General features: G+C 37.5%; 1 protein-coding gene and 1 pseudogene across 2 annotated transcripts in view; one reads left to right on the forward strand and one right to left on the reverse strand.

Moving 5' to 3' along the window:
- CTTNBP2NL (CTTNBP2 N-terminal like) overlaps positions 1–22,891 on the reverse strand; it is a 51,623-nt gene that overhangs the window by 17,153 nt on the left and 11,579 nt on the right. The window contains exons 2-3 of one of the 2 annotated variants that reach the window (XM_027536148.1): positions 22,436–22,559; positions 17,651–17,758 (exon numbers count right to left, since the gene is read on the reverse strand). In XM_027536148.1, the coding sequence (XP_027391949.1) occupies positions 17,651–17,749 (99 nt within the window). In that variant the 5' untranslated portion in view covers positions 17,750–17,758; positions 22,436–22,559. The remainder of the gene's footprint in view (positions 1–17,650; positions 17,759–22,435; positions 22,560–22,891) is intronic. The other variant, XM_027536149.1, reaches the window with a different exon arrangement.
- Positions 7,839–9,197, forward strand: LOC113889461 (annotated as a pseudogene).

Raw genomic sequence — 22,891 nt, forward strand, 5'->3', positions numbered from 1 at the left:
AGACCAACAACATTAAATGCTGGAAAGGTATGGAGTAACCAGAATACTCACACATTGCTGGTGGGAGTATAAATGGTATAATTATTTTGGAAATTAACCTGGAAGTTTCTCATAAAGTTAGAAAATGCCTACCTCCAACTCCACTTCTAAGTATTTGTCTAAAAGAGATGAAAACATATATTCACAAAGACATATACACAGTTATCCAGAGTAGCTTCATTCATAATAGCCCTAAACTGTAAACAAATATCAATCACTAGTAGAATAGATAGAAAATAAAATGTGATGCATTCATACAATGGAATACTATTCAGGGACCTCCCTTGTGGCACAGAGGATAAAAATCTGCCTGGCAATGCAGGGGACCTGGGTTTGATCCCTGCTCTGGGAAGATCCCACATGCTGCAGAGCAACTAAGTCCGTGCACCACAACTACTGAGCCCGTGTGCTGAAACTACTGAAGCCCACGTGCTCAGAGCCCGTGCTCTGCAGTGAACAGCCCCCACTCCCCCCACAACCCATGTGCGGCAACAAAGACCCCCAACAACCCCCCAAAAGAAATACTATTCAGAACTAAAAAGGAACAAATGACTGATACATACAATGATACTAACGAACCTGAAAATCCTTATATCAAATAAAAAAAAGTGCCAGACAAAAAGAACACATTCTGTGTGACTGTTCTAATGGCAAAACTAATCTACAGTGAAGAAAATCAGAACAGTGGTTACATCTGGATATAGGGAGGACAAATGACCAGGGAGGGGCATGTGATAACTTTTTGGTGTGATTAGAATGTTTATGTCTTGATAGGAGTATAGGTCAAACGGAGTGGAATTTGTCAAAACTTACTGAACTCAACACTTAACATCGATGCATTTCACTAGATCTAAAATATACCTCTAGTTTAAAAATGTAAATATATATAATGAGAATTAAAGGGAAAATTAAGTTATATATAATATATAGTGTTTCAGAAACATGGGAAGTTCAAACCAAAGTAATTTTAATAGCAACAACAACAGCAGAAACAAGAGAGGTGCTCACACTGGAGAGCTTATTACCTGCTGGGCAGCGCGCTCAGAGCTTTACACAGCTCGTCTCACCCTAACAGCCTCCTCTGCAGTAGACAGCACTGTATCTCTACTTTGTAGAAGAAATTGACCATTAATATGCGACTTTCCCCAGGCTACGAAGCCAGGTAGGTAGTGGAGAAGAAGAGTGAATGGTGTACAGTAAGTACTGTGTATGTTAACTGAAAGAGAAATACACGTAAACAGATACTCCCCAGTCCGTCAGAGGAATGAATTGCAATTTAGGAGGTCATGATCAGCGCTTAAAAATGAACTGGAACAGAACTGGAAACATCGCAGAGCACTGAACATTATGAGCACTATTTCAAGAAACTTTTCTTTTGGCATAAGAATTTAGAGGTATGTGTGTGAGGGCAAGTGTGTGTGTTGGTATATCCCTTGGGTCATGATGCAAAGTCTCTTTTTGACTAGGTGTCCCTGTCAAAAAAGTCTGAAAAACACTAGAATAGAAAAAAGAATGTAAGAAGTGTAACTCCTAAATCTATAATTTTAAGCAGTTTAGCTATAATAAATATGTAAATTCTAAAAGAAATGATAAGGAATCAGCATTACTGTTTTAAATTGATTAATGTTATAAAAGCTTACAAAGCAGGAGAAGTTTCACCTAATATCAAATATACAAAATGTGGGGAAAAAAAGTCTGTGTTACTAGGGTTAGACAATCAAAAATGGCATTGGAGAAATCTGAGAAAATTTTCTGGACATATGGTTGGTTCACAGGCACATGCTTTGAATCCTTACACTGAATGCTTAATGTTTGCTGGGTACTTTTATGCTAAGAGATGTGGGTGATGTTAGGGGGATGAAGATTTGACTAAGCCCCTGCTTTCAAGAGCTTAAAATTTGCCAGACAAGTTGAAGGCCTGACAGCAGAAATAAACAAGCTGTTTCTGCTTATTGAATGCTTTCTAAACAATACCATTAATGTTTAAAGAACACCAAGTGCCATTTGTTTGATCAGAACTTTCTAAGACTCAGACCTTACACTCATAAGGAGTAGGAAGGAAAAGGCCAACCCTGGAAGTGGGTGGGTTCTGGCAGATAAATGGGACTATCAGCAACTTAATGAATCACAGGAAACACCATGAGGTTGGGGGGCGGGTCACACTATCCAAAAACTGTCTCTGAAGTATTACATAAGGGGACCCAGACAGCACACTATAACTGTGTGATTAAAAGCATCTTTATTAGAGATGTGCTCTGGCTCTTTTACTATGTATTAACAGACAATGTAGAAACTAACTTCAGTGATAAAATACTAAAAAAAGAGCTCATAAGTAAGCTGTGAAAGGGTGTCTTCTTTCTCTAGTTAGGGGATTCTGAGGCGGAAGGATTTGAAGATGTATAACTGTGGGAGAGGTCTTAACTATCAATCTGATTTGAAGCAAGATTCTTCAATTAAAAAAACACAGACTGATACTACAGGGAAATATGACAGGAAACAAGCTGCGCAAATGTAAGGCCTTGGGAAAGGGGTTCTTGCTTGGCTGAGAAGTAAAAGTGTTCACAATTAAGTGTATCAAGTAAATAGGAGTAAGAGGATGGTCAAAGGGAGTGCAGAGACAGGGAGGAACGAAAAAAGGGGACCAGTATGGTCTGCGAACCACGCCTCAGTGAGAACAAGATGTCAGGGCAGGCAGACAGAAGCAAGGACAGTGCTAATTACGCATTCTAACAAGCTCTGTATCACAAGTCAGAGGACAGGAAGGTGGCAATTTCTATTGTCACTGAAGCCTTATTCGGAGGGAGGTAGCTAGTTACTACTCAGTTTCAACCAGCTGGCTTAGGACTCCAGTCAGAAAAGGATTGTTTTTTAGAGAACAGGATGAGGAAAGGGGTAAAGAAGCCAGGAATGAAAAGTAAAAAGTGGGCTCTTTGTGCATTGTGGGGTGTTTAATGATAAAATGTGAACTGGTAATGTTCATCACTACAGTAAGGCACTGAATATATGGTGAAACCAAGCATGTGGAAGCTGATCACTGCTACTATTAATTCCAGGAGTTGGTGATGGACAGGGAGGCCTGGCGTGCTGCGATTCATGGGGTCGCAAAGAGTCGGACACGACTGAGCGACTGAACTGAACTGAACTATTAATTCCAAGTGATTCTGACCCAAGACTACTTTTATCTTCATGATAAAAGTGCACGGAAGGGGATTAGAGTATGCCTGGATCAGAACAGGAAATCTTTGTTTGGAGATACATAAGCCCTTCCTTTTTGTTTTTATTTTAGAGTGTTGATACCATTAGGAAACTTTAAATGTTACTAAAGACAAGAATGGGATAACCTAGACCCTTTCTCCATTTTAATCTATAAGGATCAGGAAAACTGGTTCTATTCTAAATCTAGGAAGACTTTGTTTTAGTTCTCTTTTCCTTTAATGATTTCTAGGATGAAAGATACTGTCAGGAAAGGAAGGACAGGAGACTAAAAGGAAGATTTTAAACAGAAAAGAACTCAGAGCTATCAATTTGGAAAGTAACTAAAGGAGGAATAATGAATATTTTGTGAAAGCCAAATGGGGGTTAAAGAAATATATCCCAAAAGATAAAGGACATGTGTAATTTAGACAGATGCCCACAGGGGTCCTTAGTTGAAAAGTGTAGGAAACATTATTTTTTGTAAATATATCCAGACAGATGAAGAAAGACAAGCAATGCTGTACCCTTAAAAAAGTACTGTACTCTTTTCCTTGATCCTCTCAAAACTCCCATTACTAACCACTTAGGGGATGCATATCTCAACTTGATAGGAAAGGATATGGAGGTAAAATGTCAGTATGGTTTTAAAATATTTTAGTTGAATACAGATACACAGTGAACAAAGGTGCATATCCTAATTATTTGGTATCCTTGACTAAAAATATGGAAACAAACACAAAGCAATGATTTCCTGTCTGAAGAACAAATTGTTCTTTCTTTGTACAGGGGTGAGATGTAAATAATGTCACTGAGTGGAAATTATCAGCAACAGTGAAATTATGAAACTTGTCAGCTGAAAAAAATGCACAGTGTGAAAGCTGCGAGTTAAGTTTTACTTGGGTGCAGACTGGGAGAGAGCCTCCCAGACAGCCCTGAGGGAGTGCCCAAAGAGTAAGAGGGAAGGTCCTGTATACATGATTCTGGCGATGGGAAAACACAGTCAGGCTCACATTTTGGCAGAGGTTGCTGCTAGTCATAAGGAGCAGAAGTCTCCATTAATGATCTCAGTGGTTTTCTACATATGAGAAGATGCAAGAAATTGGGCTCATAAAACCTTCTCTTGACAATATCTACTGAAGTCCTGTTTTGCCAGTTTCTCCCAGGGCACAGAGTGCCTCAGTCCTGATCTCTGCCCTGAACTCCTTTCAGGATGTGTTGAAGGCTAGTGACTGCGGTGGCTAGTGACTTCATTCTTGCAGAACCAGACGGCGAGTGGCAATTTTTAGTTGGCAAACTATATTACTATAGGTAAATCTCTTTTCTCAAAAATATGAATTAATAAGTGGCAACCTATTTTTTGAGGCTTGAATACATTCAAGTTAAACTTAAAGGGCCTTAACTTATTTTCTCAGATGACAAATATTTCTGAAGAACTTTCTAGGGTCTATCAATAGATATGCGGCATACAGTGCAGCAAGATAAAGTGCAAAGAAAAACAGAAAAAAAGTATGCTTCAACTGTACAAAAATGTATTAGGTACACTTATATGAGAAGTTCTATTTATGAAGTTTCAAATCAACAAGAGATTTCTGAATTAAATAATCTCGTACTCATGTCTACCAATGAATTCAGTCTTTCGTTGAACAGACAACACATTAGGTATTGAATTAGATTAAAACTTTTTTTTTTAACTTATGCATATCTTAGCACTCACTGGGTGAAGTTGACTTTTTGAGGCAGAATATACTTTTTGTTGTTATTAAATGATGAAATATTATGAACTACATATAATGGAACTGAAGACAGGAAAAATACTTTGAAAGGTAGTAGGTCTTTTGCTATTACATTAACATTTCTTGGCTTCACACACATATGTTGTTAGCTTTACGTAATTTGAATCCATGACCTCTGAAAGAAACTGCTCTGGAAGAATAACTTTTAGGTATCCTACACAAAGGCAGAATTTGAAAATCAGTCAGAAATTTAGTCTGCTTTTTGGGGAGAAAATCAGGGATATAGAGGTAGTAAGCTCATGCTTGCCCCAGGCATGCTATACTTCTCTACTCTCTTAACTATATTTATACAGATTTCTGTGAGAAGTGTAAATTACCTGAAGTTTAAAAAGTAAATGTTGTTCTTAACTCCTTGCCATCCCACTGCTCATACTGTATTTCTTAGAAATACAACTTTTATTTTAATTTCACCGTTAGCAAATGACTATTTTCTCATAAAATTTTAACTCCATAGATAAAGCTGAAGTCCTTCCTAAACATACCCAATTTCTCTTTCTTTTCTGAAGGTTCTTAGTATGATAGACATCCTTCCAGACATTTTTCAAGCATGTACATGTGTGTGTAGGGTGTGTGTGTGTGTGTGTGTGTGTGTAGGGGGTGTATGTGTAATTACACAGATATTATTTTCTATGAAACTGTTCTGCAACTTGTTTTCACTTAGTGTGTCTTAAAGAGCTTTTGAAGACAGTAAATACATAGCTTTTGCTTTCTCATTAAAAAACATGTGATTATATAATATTCCATAATAAGGATGTATCAGTTATGCACCCCTATTTTTACCTATATTTTTACTGATGGATATTTTAGGCTGTTTATATTTTTCAAATACCGTATTAAATAATACTGCAATGAGCATCCTTGTGCACACACAAGAATGGTTTCGTGGAATAGATTTATTGCTGTGCTTTTCTAAGGAAATAATTTCCTATATAATAAAATTCTCAGCTTGAGTCTATACATACTTCTTTTCCATAAGGATTTTCAGCAAATACACAAGATAGTTTCCGTCTATCTTTCAAATTATTCCTAAACTGGCTGAACTGAAATACTAAATGATGGACCGCAGGCTTTAACTTTAGAAGCAACCTCTTCATCTTTCTTTCTCTTCTCCTTATGGGGACAACTAGAAATAACCTCTGATTAATCACAAATCACAAGGCTAACGCATGCAAGGAAGACACAATAAGAGGAAGTAAAAACAACAGGAATAAGCTGTTTCCCTTTTTTATTTGTTTTAGTTTCAGGCTGAAAAATGCAGTGAAATTCCCCACTGCTGTAATCTTCTCTGAAGCTTTCCCCAACTACTAGACAACTGTGTCTTCTCTAAATAAGTAGCATTTTACAAACTGAATTCCGCCTTTCTTTCCTCAAAGATGTAAGAAAAACAGCCCACTGGAAGATGTCAGTTAAATGGTAAATGTGCTTGTTTTTCTGGTACCGTTATGCTTACACATCCTAAATGCCACAATATGTAATATAAATGATGACATGTGATTAAACAGCTATATCTTTTTTTACTTATTTCTTAGAAAATAGCAAATAGTTGATATCAGACAATGATAAATATACATATATATATATATGCTTTTTCAGATTCTTTTCCATGATAGGTTATTATGAGATACTGAACACAGTTCCCAGTGCTATACACTAGGTCCTTGTTTATTCTTTATCTATTTCATACACAATATTGTATATCTGATAATCCCCAATTCCCAATTTATCATTCCCTCCTTCCTCTTTGATAAGCATAAATTTGTTTTCTATGTCTATGAGTCTATTTCTATTTTGTAAATAAGTTCATTTGTATCATTTTGATGTCTATTTCCTGTGATATGACATACTAAAATGCAATTTAAATGATTTAACGTAAAAAGATAATCATTAAATTTCTTTCAAATAGATAAACTGCTTTTGTTACTCCTAGGAAAGAGGTAATAATATTCTGTCAGAAGGTAAAAAAATGTATATATTGTTTTTTCCTGTTTGATAAAAATATCATAGAAACCAATAAACTATTAAAATTATTAAAGTCAAAGGATAAAAGTTGCTTTAAAGGACAGCAGTTCATTAAAGTAGCAGAGGGCTTTTTTTTTTTTTGGTTTGGTTTTCTTTTGCAAATGTTTATGATTTGATTTTTAAATTAGAATTAACTTTTGCCATTGGGGAAAATAATTTGATGACTAAACTCTACTGCACAAAATTTGAAGTTAGAGAATTCTAGTTTCTAAGATGCCATGTGAAAGTTGCTCAGTCATGTCTGACTCTTTGTAACCCCATGGAATTCTCCAGGCCAGAATACTGGAGTGGGTAGCCTTTCCCTTCTCCAAGGGATCTTCCCAACCCAGGGATCGAACCCAGGTTTCCCACATTGTAGGTGGATTCTTTACCAGCTGAGCCACAAGGGAAGCCCAAGAATACTAGAGTGGGTAGCCTATCCCTTCTCCAGCGGATCTTCCTGACCCAGGAATTGAACCAGGGTCTCCTGCATTGCAGGTGGATTCTTGACCAACTGAGTTATCAGCAAAGCCCAGAAAAGCCATAAGACAAAGCTAAAAAAGCTACTCCACATCAATCTACTTGTTAAGAGAAAGTCAGTAAGAAAGGGGATGAAATTCTTTTTCAGACAATATTTCAGAAACAGCAAGGACATGAAAAAAAAAATGTGAAATGAAGTCGCTCAGTCATGTCTGACTCTTTGCAACCCCATGGACTGCAGCCTACTATGCTCCCCCGTCCATGGGATTTTCCAGGCAAGAATACTGGAGTGGGTTGCCATTTCCTTGTCTAGAGGATCTTCCTGACCCAGAGATCAAACCCAGGTCTCCCGCACTGTAGGCAGATGCTTTACCATCTGAGCCACCAGGGAAGTAGTTCTCGGATGAGGCCTGTGGGTGGAAGCAGCAGGTACCTGGGCCCAGCCATGCCACCTTGTTACAATGCCAGCATGGTTAAGATGGCATACACCTTGCAGCCCTCCTCTGTGTTAAGTAGTGGCCTGCCCACATACGCACAAACTCAAGACACTTCTAAGAGCCTATTGCCTGTTAAGTCCAAAGAAGTTGATGCTTCCAGACCTCGTTCAAGAGGTTTGGAGAATGATGTTAGAAAAATCATCAGACCAAGACGCGAGAATGGGCAGGTGAAAGCTACAGACACTGCCACCAGGAGGAACATCAGCAAGAGCCACAGATCACTTAGTAAACTGAAATCAGAGGAAGAGCTCGAGAATAAGAACCAGCTCTTAAAGGCCATCAACAAGCAGTTGCACCAGAAGTTGACTGAAACTCAGGGAGAACTGAAGGACCTGACCCAGAAGGTGGAGCTAATGGAGAAGTTTTAGAACAACTGTCGAGCAGTTTTAGAGGGCAAGGGCCTCAACCCAGGCAGTGAGACCCTGGTATCATACATACCTAGACTCGCCACTACGGATCACATGGACTCTACATTGCTGTTAGAAACTTTGCAAGATAAGCTGAAGCTTTTTAACGAAACAGCCAAAAAACAGATGGGAGGAGTTGCAGGTCTTAAAGGTAAGGCTGAAGATGAAAGAAGACGCCCAGTTCAAAGAACAGCAGACCTTATATAACAGTCAAATAAATGATTTTACAACAGCGCTTGAGGAAATGGAGCAGCTATTAGAAATATGATAAAAAGCAGGTGGCCACATGGCTCTCTCTTGGAATAAACTTTCAGAGTAATTCCCTTAGAACATCTGCTTCTTGGCCATCATCTTTTAGGACTCACCATCCCCAGAATGAAAGCAGTTTCTGCAGTATGATTAAGGACAGTATATGCTGGCATGGCAGTTCCTCCTTCAAGCCAATGTTCTTAGCCTTCAAACTGGCAAGCTCTCCTGAACCTCACAGTATGTATTTGAGGCCTAAGAAGAGATGGGGCCAGGAAGCTTGGATCAGTCTTCTAGACAGCAAAGTGGCAGAGCACTAGAATCAGGAGATGAAACGGCCACAGCCGGAGAAAGGCCACATTCAGATGTGCAGGAGCAAACAGTGGAGGCCAGGCCTCCACAGGGGACACCACTGAGGAACTGCGCAGCCCCTCCAGACTTGGAGTACATCCTGTCTCACCCTGGCTGTGCTCTACAGTGAAAGTGAAAGTCGCCTAGTCATGTCTGTCTCTTGCGACCCTGTGGACTATACAATCCATGGAATTCTCCAGGCCAGAATACTGGAGTGGGTAGCCTTTTCCTTCTCCAGGGGATCTTCCCAACCCAGGGATTGAACCCAGGTCTCCCACATTGCAGGTGGATTCTTTACCAGCTGAGCCACAAGGGGAGCCCAAGAATACTGGAGTGGGTAGCCTATCCCTTCTCCAGCACACCTTCCCAACCCAGGAATTGAACTGGGGTCTCCTGCATTGCTGGTGGATTCTTGACCAACTGAGGAATCAGGGAAGCCTGGGCTCTATAACCTCATTGTAAATTTATGAACTTGAAGTTATCTGAAATGACTTAATAAATGGGATGAAGGTCTAATAGTAACATCTATGAAACAATACATGTTGGAGCTTTTAATCTAAAAACCAACCAACCAAAAAACAGATACAGAGAAAGCACATGACAAAATCTGTTCTAAGTCTCAGCAAACTAGAAACAGAAGGACATTTCCTCAACTTGATAAAGAACATCTACGAAAACCTACAGCTAGCATATTTAATGATGAAAAACTGAGTGTTTCCTCCCTAAGTTCAGAAACAAAACAAAGATATCCATACTACTTCTATTTAACTTTGTACTGGAGGTTCTAACCAATACAATAAGGCAATAAATAGATGGAAATCAGATTAGAAAAAAAGAAGTAAAATTGTCTTTATTTGCAAACATGATTATAGAAAATCCAATGAAATTTATAAAAAAGCTATTAGAACTAATACATAAGATTAGTAAGGTTGCAGGATAAAGGATCAATATACAAAATCAATTTCATGTCTATATAACAGCAGTAAACAATCAGAAATTAACATTAAAAACAATGCTAGTTATAATAATCATAAAACAATGAGATAGTGATAAAACTGACAAAAGATATTAAAGACCTGTACAATGAGGACTATAAAGCACTGCTGAGTAAATGGAGAGAAAAATCATGTTCATGGATTAGCAATTAGCTGATTCTAAAATTCATATGGAAATGCTAAGACCCATGAACAATGTTCAAAGAGAACAGAAGTTGGAGGATTAACATTACCTAATTTTAAGACTTACATAAAAGGCCACAGTATTCAAGAAAATATGGTACAGGCATCAAGGTAGACAAGTGGAGCAATGGAATAGAACAGAAAATCCAGAAATAAGCTCAAAAATATATGGAAAATGGATTGTGACAAGGAGGCCAAAGCCTTCTACAAAGGAAGGATAGTCTTTTTAACAAATGAGGCTAGAACAATTGTCTATCCATAAGCAAAAAAATTTATTATTTGATCCATATATTTTACCATATAACAAAATGAAGTTGTATCATAGATCCAAGTGTAAAACTTAAACTATAAAATTATAGAAACATAAGAGAAAACGTTTCTGACATCAGTTTAGGCAAAGATTTCTTATATGACACTAAATATTAGTTATATGATACTAAAAGCAAAATCTATAAAAGAAACATTGATAAAATGGACTTCATCAAAATGAAAAACTTCTGCTCTTCAAAAGATACAGTTAAGAGTATGAAATGATAAGCCACAGATAGGGAGAAAATATATCTATTGAAGTATATATCTATTAAAGTACTTGAGTCCAGATATACAAGGAATGTTCAAAATGCAGTAATGAAAAAATCAACTCAATTTAAAAATGTGCAAAAGATTTGAACAAATATTTTATGGAAGAAAAACAACATAGATGGCAAATAAGCATGAAAAGATGCTCAACATCATTAGTCAGCAGGGAAATTCAAATTAAAACTGCAATGGCATATTATATACCTATTAGAAAGACTAAAACTAAAAGGACTGGCCAAATCAAGTACTGGTGAGGATGTGGAGCAAATGGAACTCTTATACATGCTGGTGGGAACGAAAATGGTAAAACTACTTTAGACAACAATTTGACCGTTTCTTAAAAAGTTAAACATACATCTACCACGTAACATACCCATTCTATTCCTAGGTATTCATCCAAAAGAAATATAAGTGCGAAAGCGAAAGCAAAGTCATTCAGTTGTGTCCGACTCTTCGCGACCCCATGGACTGCAGCCTACCAGGCTCCTTAGTCCATGGGATTTTCCAGGCAAGAGTACTGGAGTGGGGTGCCATACAAAGTCTTGTGTATGAATGTTCATAGGAACTTTATTTGCAATAGTCCCAAACTGGAAACAATGTAAATGTTCACTATCATGAACTGACAAAACAAACTGATACACACACACAATGGACACTATGCTGTGCTGTGCTTAGTCGCTCAGTTGTGACCCCATGGACTGTAGCCTGCCAGGCTCCTCTGTCCACGGGGGTTCTCCAGGCAAGAGTACTGGAGTGGGTTGCCATGCCCTCCTCCAGCCGATCTTCTCAACTCAGGGATCGAACCTAGGTCTCCTGTACTGCAGGTGGATTCTTTACTGTCTGAGCCACCAGGGAAGCCCAAGAATACTGGAGTGAGTAGCTTATCCCTTCTCCAGGGGATCTTCCTGACCTAGGAATCAAACTGGGGTCTCCTGCATTGCAGGCAGATTCTTTAACAGATGAGCTACTGGGGAAGCCCACAAGCCCACAATGGACACTACTTGGTAATGAAAGGAATGAACTGACAATATAACATCAACATAGACCTCAAGATAATTATACTGAGTCAAAGAACCAGGCCAGATAAAAGATTACATTCTGTATGATTATTCCACTTACATAAAATTCCAGAAAATGTAAACTAACCTCTAGAGGATTGGTGGTTTTGAGGTGGGGGTTATGGGGAGGAGTTGGGAAGGTTAAGAGGCTGCAGAGGGGCATGAAGAAAATTTGAAAGATGATGGATATGTACACTATCTTGATGGTAGTAAAGGTTTCAGGGGGATACATATATCAAAACATTAATTTATATACATTAAATATATGCATGTCAATTTTATCTCAATAAAGCAAATAAAAAGCCAAAATACAACAAATATGTCAAATCAATCAGTAGAGAAATAAGCAAAGAAATCAATGGAAAAAAATCAATTTGAAAAATGTTTCCAAACTGTCTCTGTATTTCCTGTTTTCATTATAAAGGCAGAGAGAAGGGAATGCAATGTAACATCTGTTCCATGCCCCACAGTACACCCTTAACCCTTGCCAACTGTCTCAAAATACACGTGTTAGGTTGTGAGGGTGGGGGTGGATCAGCTCAAAACCATCAATTCCCATAAGAAAAACAAGCTACAGTACAAGCCCTTCTGATAACAAAGATTTTAATTTAAAATGTTCATCTTTCTTATGAAGGACAGTATGCTATCAGTGTATCTTGCTTTATGGAATGTAACTTTGTTCCTAAATAGGTGAACTTTAAAACTTACGTTCTAATAATAATAACTAACAGTAAATGGGCACTGAGCACCTTGATTACCATTTACTGTCTCGTTTAATTCTTGAGATAACTGTGCCATTTTACTGATACAGGTTAACAGGGTAAGTAAATGGTCTAAGATCATACAGTTAAATGGCAGAACTCAAACTTATGTCTGTCTAATATGAAAGCTCATGCTCTTAACAGCTACACTTAGCTGAAGGTTCTAGTTGATAATTTAGTAGAATGCCTAATAATTACACCTTTATGCCTCTTTTTTGAAAGCTAGGATTTCATATATGCACATTATTCAGAGAGTAGGAACAAAAAGTATTAGCTATATAAATTCCAACTATATAAAACACATAAAAAGTGTGTTTTTGGGGGGCTAGTTGCCATGGCCCCAGATGGCAACTGATTCTCTTCTAAAACACATTTCATAGTAAAGGTTATGAATGTACATCTAAAAACCTCATAATTCAATTCCCTAAATAAAGTTCTGCTTGATTCTTAATACTCCAGTTCTCATATGGGCAGCAACTGGACTTCTCTCAGTTATAAGCTTATGTTCATGTGATCTTTCAGCAAAGATTTAAATTACCTACTCCAATTCTAAAATCTCTTCCTAAAAATCATTTACCAAAATGGGATCATTTTTGGTCAAAGAACTGTTATGTCCAGGCTTATGGGTGACAAAGAATGCTTCAACTTTGAGTACATTTAAATATATTCACAGATCTGTTATTATGTGAGTATATATCTGATTTTTTTTTTCAATGCAAACACACTTAACAAGCTTACTAGTATAGGACAATGTCTGTTTTTTGCCAAATTCAATTTTACCTTCCTCATCTCAGACCAGCCTTCATAATAATCTGCTTCCAAAAAAAGCACAAGGCCATGACCAAAAGCAGATGTCACACTCAACTTACAGTGAACTTGTATTTGTGATTTTCTTAAGCCACAGCACCTTCCATGATAGCTTTTGTTTGTTCTATATTTTTGGCACTGCCATAAGATCCTTATAATTATTATTATTTTAAGAATATTTTTGGAAAAAGTAAATAATTTATTGTTAACACAGACATATATGTAACATCAATTTTAAAATTTTTAACTCTGGCTAAAAACTCCCAATAGTTAAATATTACAGCCTCAAATTCTTAAGTATATTTCTAACCTTGTCCTGTCTACAACATTTTTGTCTGTAAATTTTCTTGCCTGGGGAATTCTGCAATGGCTTTTGGCCAAAACCAACAAAGTTATATCCTAGATGTTAGAAGAGTTATACCTGTTTTATGACTGAGGCATCAGTGGAAAGGAATTCAAGACTCTTTAAGCTTATTCTATGTGAAAGTTGTAATACTTCACCATTTATTATTGCAAAAGCAATTTAAAGAATGCTTTAAAATAAAATGAAACTAATCAGGGTAGATTCTACTTAATCATAGTTAAGGGTGTCTTTGCATCAGATCTGAGACACGTAGATATAATACACACAACATGGAAGGTTCAAACTATTTAACTGTTATTGACAGTTAAATCTATCTTCCAAGTTTTAAAAATGAATGTTCCCTCTTCTTTTTCTTGAGTAATCAGACCCTGTTGGGAGGCTTTTCCTAGGTTTTCTTAGAATTAATGAACTGAGCCTCTCCTGCTGAACTGTGTGGTTCCTACCTCTCCTGGACAGTTCATGAGCTATGTCATCTGCTTTCACTGTGGAAGGGATTCCCATAGTGTTCTCATTCATGTAAATGAAGTGGTCAAATCAAAGGGAGAGACTTTCATTAAGAAGGCTTTTCTCTGACGTAATGCCTTCTAAAACAGAAAATCATTTTATATAAAGTTCATTTAGGATCAAATATGGTATAAACGGCCTCTAACAACTATACTTCAAATACAGAAGAGCTGAATATTACATTATTTTCTATTGAATTCCCTGGTTCTATGCCAAACATGTCTTGGCTGCAACAGAAGAGTGAGGAGGCTTTTATATTTTGGGGAGAAAAAGAACTATGAAGGCTCTACAAGGGTGTATTTGCAATCTGAAACTCTGCAGGAATTCTGGAAAATGAATGAAGCTCTTTTACAATTATAACTTTATAGGTAGGATTTACTTACAAACTACAGGAACTTTTATAATGCATCCCTATATAAATCTAACCCTTGCCAATGGGACTTACTATTTATTTAACACCAACAGTGAACCATATGGTTTTGTTCAGACATGCAAGGTTAAAGAATAGATTTTATATCCAGGAAAAATCTCTCTTAAAGGTAAAGAGAGAGAGAGGAAAAAAAAGCAAAACAAAAAACTTAAAACATAAGGGAAAAACCAATCATAGCTATTTAAGAACCAAGACCAAAACCTTTTCAACCAACTAAGCATGAATTAAGACAGAATACTAAATCGAAGAAAATTAGCAAGCTGTCATATTAGTTCAAGAACAGCAACAGTGTTTGTTGCTAAGCAAGAGCTATACAGAAAGAATGCAGTAAAATCTTGACATACTACAGAACCAAGAACAACAATAACAAAAAAAGCCCAAACAAAAAATCACTCCACAAATAAAACAAGATTTCATTTTAAGAATCTGATATGGCAGTTGCTTTTCTCAAAGGACTGAAACAATTTTGACTCCCCGCTGCTACTTTGTCTAACAATAGACTGTTTAAAGATATATCACTTCTGGTGAAGCTATTCATTTCACCTAAACTACATATAGTTTAAATCTTAGAAGAGAACTTTACCACCTACAGGCTGTATGCACAGACTAAATACAACACTTGTGCCTGATTCTGAATGGTATCTTATTTCAAAATGCTCTCTTAACTACAGCTCTTGCTTCTCAAGCTGCGCTTTCAACTTGTCAGAAGCTGCCTACAGTAACTAAAATTGGATTCACACAGAAAAAAAAATTTTCTTTTAGGAAAACACATGCAGTAAGCACCTTAGCATCTGTTAACATTAAAACCAGAAGCAGTATGTTACATAGGGCAGGCTGTAAAATTTAATAATTCACAACATTCATTTTGAAATATAGCAATCTTTTAAAACAATGGCATACATTTCCTCTGTTCAACGAATAACCATTCAGAATCTATATGCGGGTGCCGAGGATATAAGGATTAGCAAAACAATCATAAAGCTCCACAGGTTTTTAAAGCTAGAAAGCAAAGAGGGCATCTTCCAATTTTTCTATTAGAGGAAGCCATTCCTTAACCCCTATCCCAGTTAGGAGAGGGCTGAGGCCCGCAAGTTTTTGTGTAAGTCAGTTGCGATATATATGGGAAACTTCTTCCTGGAATCCCAGTGCAGATAGGCACAGATCCTCAGGTGAGCCTTTTTAACATGCTGCCAAACTATTGTAGTTCCCAAATTCTGATTGCTATTTATAATAATGCTGCTCTCGGAAAACGCTTTCTGAGTTCTAAGAGGACATGAACAAAGCACTTTCTGGTTCAGCCTAGGCAGTGGAACCCTTCCAGGTCTAAGCTGGTAATTCCTATGGAGAAGAGAGCCAGAAGTCTCAGACGAGAACAAGAGAAGGAAGCAGGAAAAACAACACATTTTAGGAGTAAGGACAGGGAATGAACTCAAACTTTCTTCAATCTTTCTTTTTCTTTTCTCTTCATTGATCAGATAAATATGTGATAATAAATGGGAAGGTGTCCTGGGTGTAATCAGTTTGGGATGGGGTTATGAGAAATAGTTTTCAGGGACGTACAGGGAAAGGATGAGAAATCCCCAAGAGTGACAAAAGGGGAAGACCTGTGGATGTGGCAGAAATGAGTCACCGACCAGAGTAAACGTTTATATGTAATATATGCTGGCGGGGGAGTCACTGAAAAGTTAGCCTGTTGAGGGCACACTAGAAACATCCATTCAAATGATGAGTAACCACTGACTGCTTCTTGGATATGAGGTACATGATATGTACTGAGAGAATACAAATAAAGGGAAAAGAAGAAATGAATCCTACACCATTGGAGTACTTATAATGCCATGCAAATTACAGTGTTACACAGAAATACTAGTTATTAATCATTTATTCTTATTACAGACAAGGAAGCTTTGTTTCAGACAGACTGAATGACTTGGCCAAGGTCACACAGTCATGCTTAGTGGCAGAACAGGCAGGCTCGAGCAATGAACTTTGTATTTGACTAGGCATGTGTCAAAGCCATAAATATGTGATCTTCAGGGATGCCATGTAAACTAAGACTGAAGTAAGCAGGGAGAGGAAAATAAGTCAGACTCCACCCCCAATCAGAAGGCAACTGCCTCACGTACTCTGGAGAAATTAAACCACTGGAAATCACTCAGCACACATTACAAAGCTACAAAAAAAAAAAAAAGAAAAAAGCAATAGTTTTCAGCAGAGCCTATGCTTTTTTCAGCATGCCCAAGTCTCATCTTCTTTGGCCACTTCTCTCCTTTTGGGTGTATCATCTTCCTATTACTCTCACAGATACCCTTAAGGTCTTTTCTTCCCCTCTCCAAATCTGATTTCAGAACAGACGAAAACATCCTTCCCAAGGTGTAGAAGATTCATGACACTTTAAAGAAGTTATGCCCTTATATTGTTTTTTTAAGTTAGACTTTATTTTTTAGATTAATTTTGGGTTCACAGCAAAATTGAATAGAAAGTAGATTTCTCATAATCATCTCCCTACTCCTGGGTATTTTAATAGATATCAAATAGTGAAACAAAAGTAAGAATTTTTAATCTAGGGTCTAGGGAAATCTATTCATAGTCTTAGTGGAGTCCTTGATCTATCAGATATTATATCCTGAATTATGGAATATGGGTACATACAGATTTTTAAGAAAGCAGGTTTCATCAAGTTCTCGAGGGGCTGGCATTCAGAAACAGCTAAAGGCACTTAACGTAAAGAATAAAGTTCAAGTCCAGACATCAGGTAGAGACTAAAGGAATTATTTGGAGGCAGAAAGGCTTTATCAGAGTCCCAAAATCATATCATATGGGTGGCTGCTATAGCAAGTATCAATGTGTATATACCAAGGCCTCTTAACTTCAACTAGAACTATAGAAATATCCTAGTTAACCAAAGAAATGGCTTTCAAACATATGATGGCCACTCTCTCTCTCTTTTTTAAAGAACATACCTTTAAAGCTTCTATAACGAGGTCCCTTGCTTCAAGCTCTCCTTCAAGAATACTGAATAGTGTTAGGAGTTCTGGCTTGCTGAGTTTTTCCAGATTCATCCTGAAAGCCTAAAACAAGGACAATAATCAGATAATCTCCAGAAGACAGAGGTAATCTGATACTATTTAAGAAAAAATAAAGTGAGATAAGAGCAAGAATTACAGTAGAAAATACTTTTAAGAAAGGAAATGGTTAACTAGGAATAAAACTACCATATGACTCAGAAATCCCACTACTGGGCATATACCCTGAGAAAACCGTAACTGAAAGTGACACATGTACCCAGTGTTCGTTGCAGCACTATTTATGATAGCTAGGACATGGAAGCAGCCTAGATGTCTACTGACAGATGAGTGGGTAAAGAAGCTGTGGAACATACACACAATGAAATATTACTCGGCCATAAAAAGGAACACATTTGAGCCAGTTCTAATGAGGTAGATGAACCTAGAGCCCATTTATACAGAGAGAACTAAGTTAGAAAGAGAAAAACAAGTATCACATATTAAGGCACATACACGGAATCTATAAAGACGGTGCTGATGAACTTATTCGCAAGGCAGCGATGGAGACAGACATAGAGAAGAGACCTCTGGACACAGTGGGGGATGAAGAGGGTGGGGCACTGCCGTGTGTACAGCAGACAGCTGGTGGGGAGTTGCTGTGTGACGCAGGGAGCTCAACCCAGTGCTCAGCGACAGCCTTGAGGGGTGTGATAGGGTAGGAGGTGGGAGGGAGGTTCAAGAGGGAGGAGACATGTGTATACCTATGGCTGATCCATGCTGATGTATGCAGAAACCAACACAATATTGTAAAGCAATTATCCCCCAATTAAAAATAAATTTTAAAAAAGAAAGGAAATGGTTGTAATTAAATGTAAAAATAAGAATTTTCTGATGTTAATCATAAACTGAGCAGTAAACGAAAATAAAATTCATTTTAATTATTGACTTTACCACCATTTACAAAGATCAGATTTTCATTATTTTTCCCTACTGGCATATATTCAAACATCCTAGAAGGTCTCAGAAAGAATTGTTATAGTTCAGTTGCTAAGTTGTGTCTAGCTCTTTTGTGACTCCATGGACTATAACTTGCCAGAGTTCTCTGAAACAATTAGTCACTAGTTTTATTCACTAGAAGTTCAGGTAAAATTTTGTTATAATGAATACTATTTCACTGAAAAACTGTTATACCATAAAAAGATATTCTAGTTTTAGATAACCAAACTCTAAAACTGTATATAAAACACTCTGGGATCCCTCTGAAATTGGTTGAAATCAATTTGAGCAAAGATAATGTTTGGTGGGAGTACAGGAGAAATTTTTCTTTTAAATTGTCTACTTTCACAGAGAACATCTATCACAATATTTATATTTCATAGAAAAATAAGACTTAAGTGCAACCATGTACAAATGTACTTTTAAATGAGTGCTTAAAATATGTTGTTTAAACATCTTAATTGGCCAGGCTATTATAAACTGAATTTATTTGACTTAACAAGTTCACATTTCTATGAAGTCTTGCATCTTTTAAAATACGTTAAATGGCAAATTGCATGGCACAAATTTAACCCTTTCCGTAAGACTAATTTCTCACAAACCACACATAGATAGAAGTTAGACTATGATACAATCTTTGAAGGCTCTTCTGACTAGTATGTATGGTAAGACACATTTTATAACTTATAAAGTAGAACAAAAACTGTTTTCCCTCTCCCACTCTCTACTTTTAAATTGCCACACTCATGTAGTTTTTTTTTCCCAAAGTGAATCACAACGTGACTAGTTCATACACCCTCTAGTAACTCCCAATTCCTATGAGCACATTAAATTTTAGGAGGCACACAAAAGAGTCATTGATTCCTTCTAGAACTACTGCCTTTAAGCGAATGAGAGCATGTAGAAAATACATACTTCACTGTGTTGTTAGATATCCTTCCAGAACATGCTGTACGAATCTTTTGCCACACGGTAAAATACGTTCAATCTAACTTCAGTTCTAACTGCTACATTTCTAACTGGTGAGGGTTAGCAACTAGTAAGTAATTCTCATGTAAGTATTAGAGAGATACTTCACAACAGTTACTTTAAAAATAAAAACTAAAAAACAAACAAACAAAACCCCCCAAACCCACAAACCTAATAAAGCTACACTTAAAGATAGTAAGTTGGAAAAAACACATTACTTTGTAGTCAGATAGATGCCAGGTTGACATCTTCCTAGTTGTGTGACTGGACAAGTGTTCTGATTCCCAGTTTTCCTATCTGTTAATGTGAAATGATATCTAACTCATAGGATTTGCTGTAAAGATTGAGTTAATAAATACAAAACACCTTGCCAAGCTCCTGATACAAGGTGATCAATGCTTTAATTACTAGGAACTACTATCCTGAAAGAGGAGAGTGAAAAAGTTGGCTTAAAGCTCAACATTCAGAAAACGAAGATCATGGCATCTGGTCCCATCACTTCATGGGAAATAGACGGGGAAACAGTGGAAACAGTGTCAGACTTTATTTTTTGGGGCTCCAAAATCACTGCAGATGGTGATTGCAGCCATGAAATTAAAAAACGCTTACTCCTTGGAAGGAAAGTTATGACTAACCTAGATAGCATATTGAAAAGCAGAGACATTACTTTGCCAACAAAGGTCTGTCTAGTCAAGGCTATGGTTTTTCCAGTGGTCATGTATGGATGTGAGAATTGGACTATGAAGAAAGCTGAGCACCGGAGAATTGGTGCTTTTGAACTGTGGTGTTGGAGAAGACTCTTGAGAGTCCCTTGAACTGCAAGGAGATCCAACCAGTCCATTCTGAAGGAGATCAGCCCTGGGATTTCTTTGGAGGGAATGATGCTGAAGCTGAAACTCCAGTACTTTGGCCACCTCATGTGAAGAGTTGACTCATTGGAAAAGACTCTGATGCTGGGAGGGATTGGGGGCAGGAGGAGAAGGGGATGACAGAGGATGAGATGGCTGGATGGCATCACTGACTCGATGGACGTGAGTTTGAGTGAACTCCGGGAGTTGGTGATGGACAGGGAGGTCTGGTGTGCTGCGATTCATGGGGTCGCAAAGAGTCAGACATGACTGAGCGACTGAACTGATCTGAACTGATCCTCTCTCATTTTCCAAAAGAATTCTGAGAAAGGCATTACCAAAACTGGGACAGTCAAGATCAATTACTTTAGAAATCAGTGACTCTGGCTACCCTTTTGCAGTTGGGAACCACAGATAAAGAAGGATGATAGATAGCATGCTGGAGTGAAGAGTTGTGAGGAATTTAAACTACGATTTGAGTCACTTTTATTTTTAGATGAAATCCTTCCCCCATTTCCTGATGGTTTCATGTTTTAATCTCTCTCAAGGATATTATAAAGCAGAGGAATCATTTTATATCTTTCTTCACCTCTCCCCTGATGTTACGAGGAATAACAAGCACTTGGTAACGGGAGTCTATAAATATTAACTGCACTAGGTGAGTAAATCAACTAGGAATGGAGCCAAAATGTATTTCCTTCAATATTTTTTTATTCCTTAAATATTCTCATTAAGAAATCTGAAACTGTAGTTTAAGGAAGCAGTGTGATGAGTGAAGAATGTAGAATTTCAGTCTTAGCCCTGCTACTAACCAGCTATATGGCTTTCAGGAAAAAAAAAATTTATCTAGCTGCTCTGGCACTGAGTTTCCTCACAGATGAACTAAAATACACTAGATAATCTCTAAAGTCCTTCATGGTTCCATTCGAAACTTTCATGAGGGAAAATCAAGAATTATTTGTTAGAGAAGTAAGAATTATAGGTAAATATACAAAAGGAACTGAAACAGACTATACCTAAATCAAAGTTTTTGATTTGTTGTGATAAATATACATCCTCAAAAAAGAGTGAAACTGAAACAATCTCTAGTCCCTTTAATTATTGGGTTGGCCAAAAAGTTCATTTAGGATTTTCTCTAAGATGTTATGGAAAAACCTGATTAAACTTTTGGCCAATCCAATATAAAGCAGTCTAGTCTAAGCAAGAAAAAATTCTGTTCTTTGTCAATGGCATAAAGAACAATATTCATGTTACATCTACATTTGGAATAACTTCTGCACACAAATTTTAATATCTGGAACATTTTGCTAATATGTACCAATTATTTAGCTTGGTGTCTACAGGAAGTGATGGAGACGGAAATGGCACCCCACTCCAGTACTCTTGCCTAGAAAATCCCATGGATGGAGAAGCCTGGTGGGCTGCAGTCCATAGGGTCGCTAAGAGTCGGACATGACTGAGCGACTTCACTTTCACTTTTCACTTTCATGCATTGGAGAAGGAAATGGCAACCCACTCCAGTGTTCTTGCCTGCAGAATCCCAGGGACGGGGGAGCCTGGTGGGCTGCCGTCTATGGGGTCGCACAGAGTCGGACACGACTGAAGCGACTTAGCAGCAGCAGCTACAGGAAGTGAATGTAATACAAACATGACACAAGAGAGAAAGAAGGGCCCCAGCTGTGTAACTCAAACCCAAGAGATCTGCTTTTGCATATTCCCATAACCATTCTTTGTAAATATTAAAATTTCCCAGGTTTTTTGCTATCCTTTACATTTGAATCTAATTTCAAATAGAATGCACAACATACTGCAGTAACTTTTTGTCTGAAACATAAATGCATGATAGTAAAAGTGCACTGAGTTTTAGCATGCTAGTGATATTCCTGGGGGTGGTACAAGGAGGGGGATGGGGTGGGGTGATACTGACCTGATAACTTATGCTCACACTTTAGTCCTCAAGTGCAAATTCTTAAGGTATTCTTCAGTTAAAATTTGGGAAAACTGACAAATATATTTAAAATGTCATCAGCATGGTGGAAAAATGTTCAACGCTGCAAAATAATAAGAGATTTATTGTCTACGTGACCACACTCTATAAACAATTAGTAAATCCTCAGAATGTCGACTGTCATCATAGCTGCAGAGGCCTGACAGCTGTAGGTTGATATACAAGAAAGAAGAAAATAGCCACCTCAGATGAAGCTGAGTAACACTGGAAAAAACACCAGGAATCTGCCTTCCCTTCTGCAATTATAATTAGGGAAGGTGAGGCCTTTCAAGTCTTTTTTAAGATGTCCACTGCCGTTTCAAGGACATCTTATGAATGTCACTAGAAGAAACTGACTTTCTCTACCTGAACTGACAAAAACCTATTTGCTTGAAT

This window comes from Bos indicus x Bos taurus, chromosome 3, assembly GCF_003369695.1.
Source record: "Bos indicus x Bos taurus breed Angus x Brahman F1 hybrid chromosome 3, Bos_hybrid_MaternalHap_v2.0, whole genome shotgun sequence".
Classification (NCBI taxonomy): domain Eukaryota; kingdom Metazoa; phylum Chordata; class Mammalia; order Artiodactyla; family Bovidae; genus Bos; species Bos indicus x Bos taurus.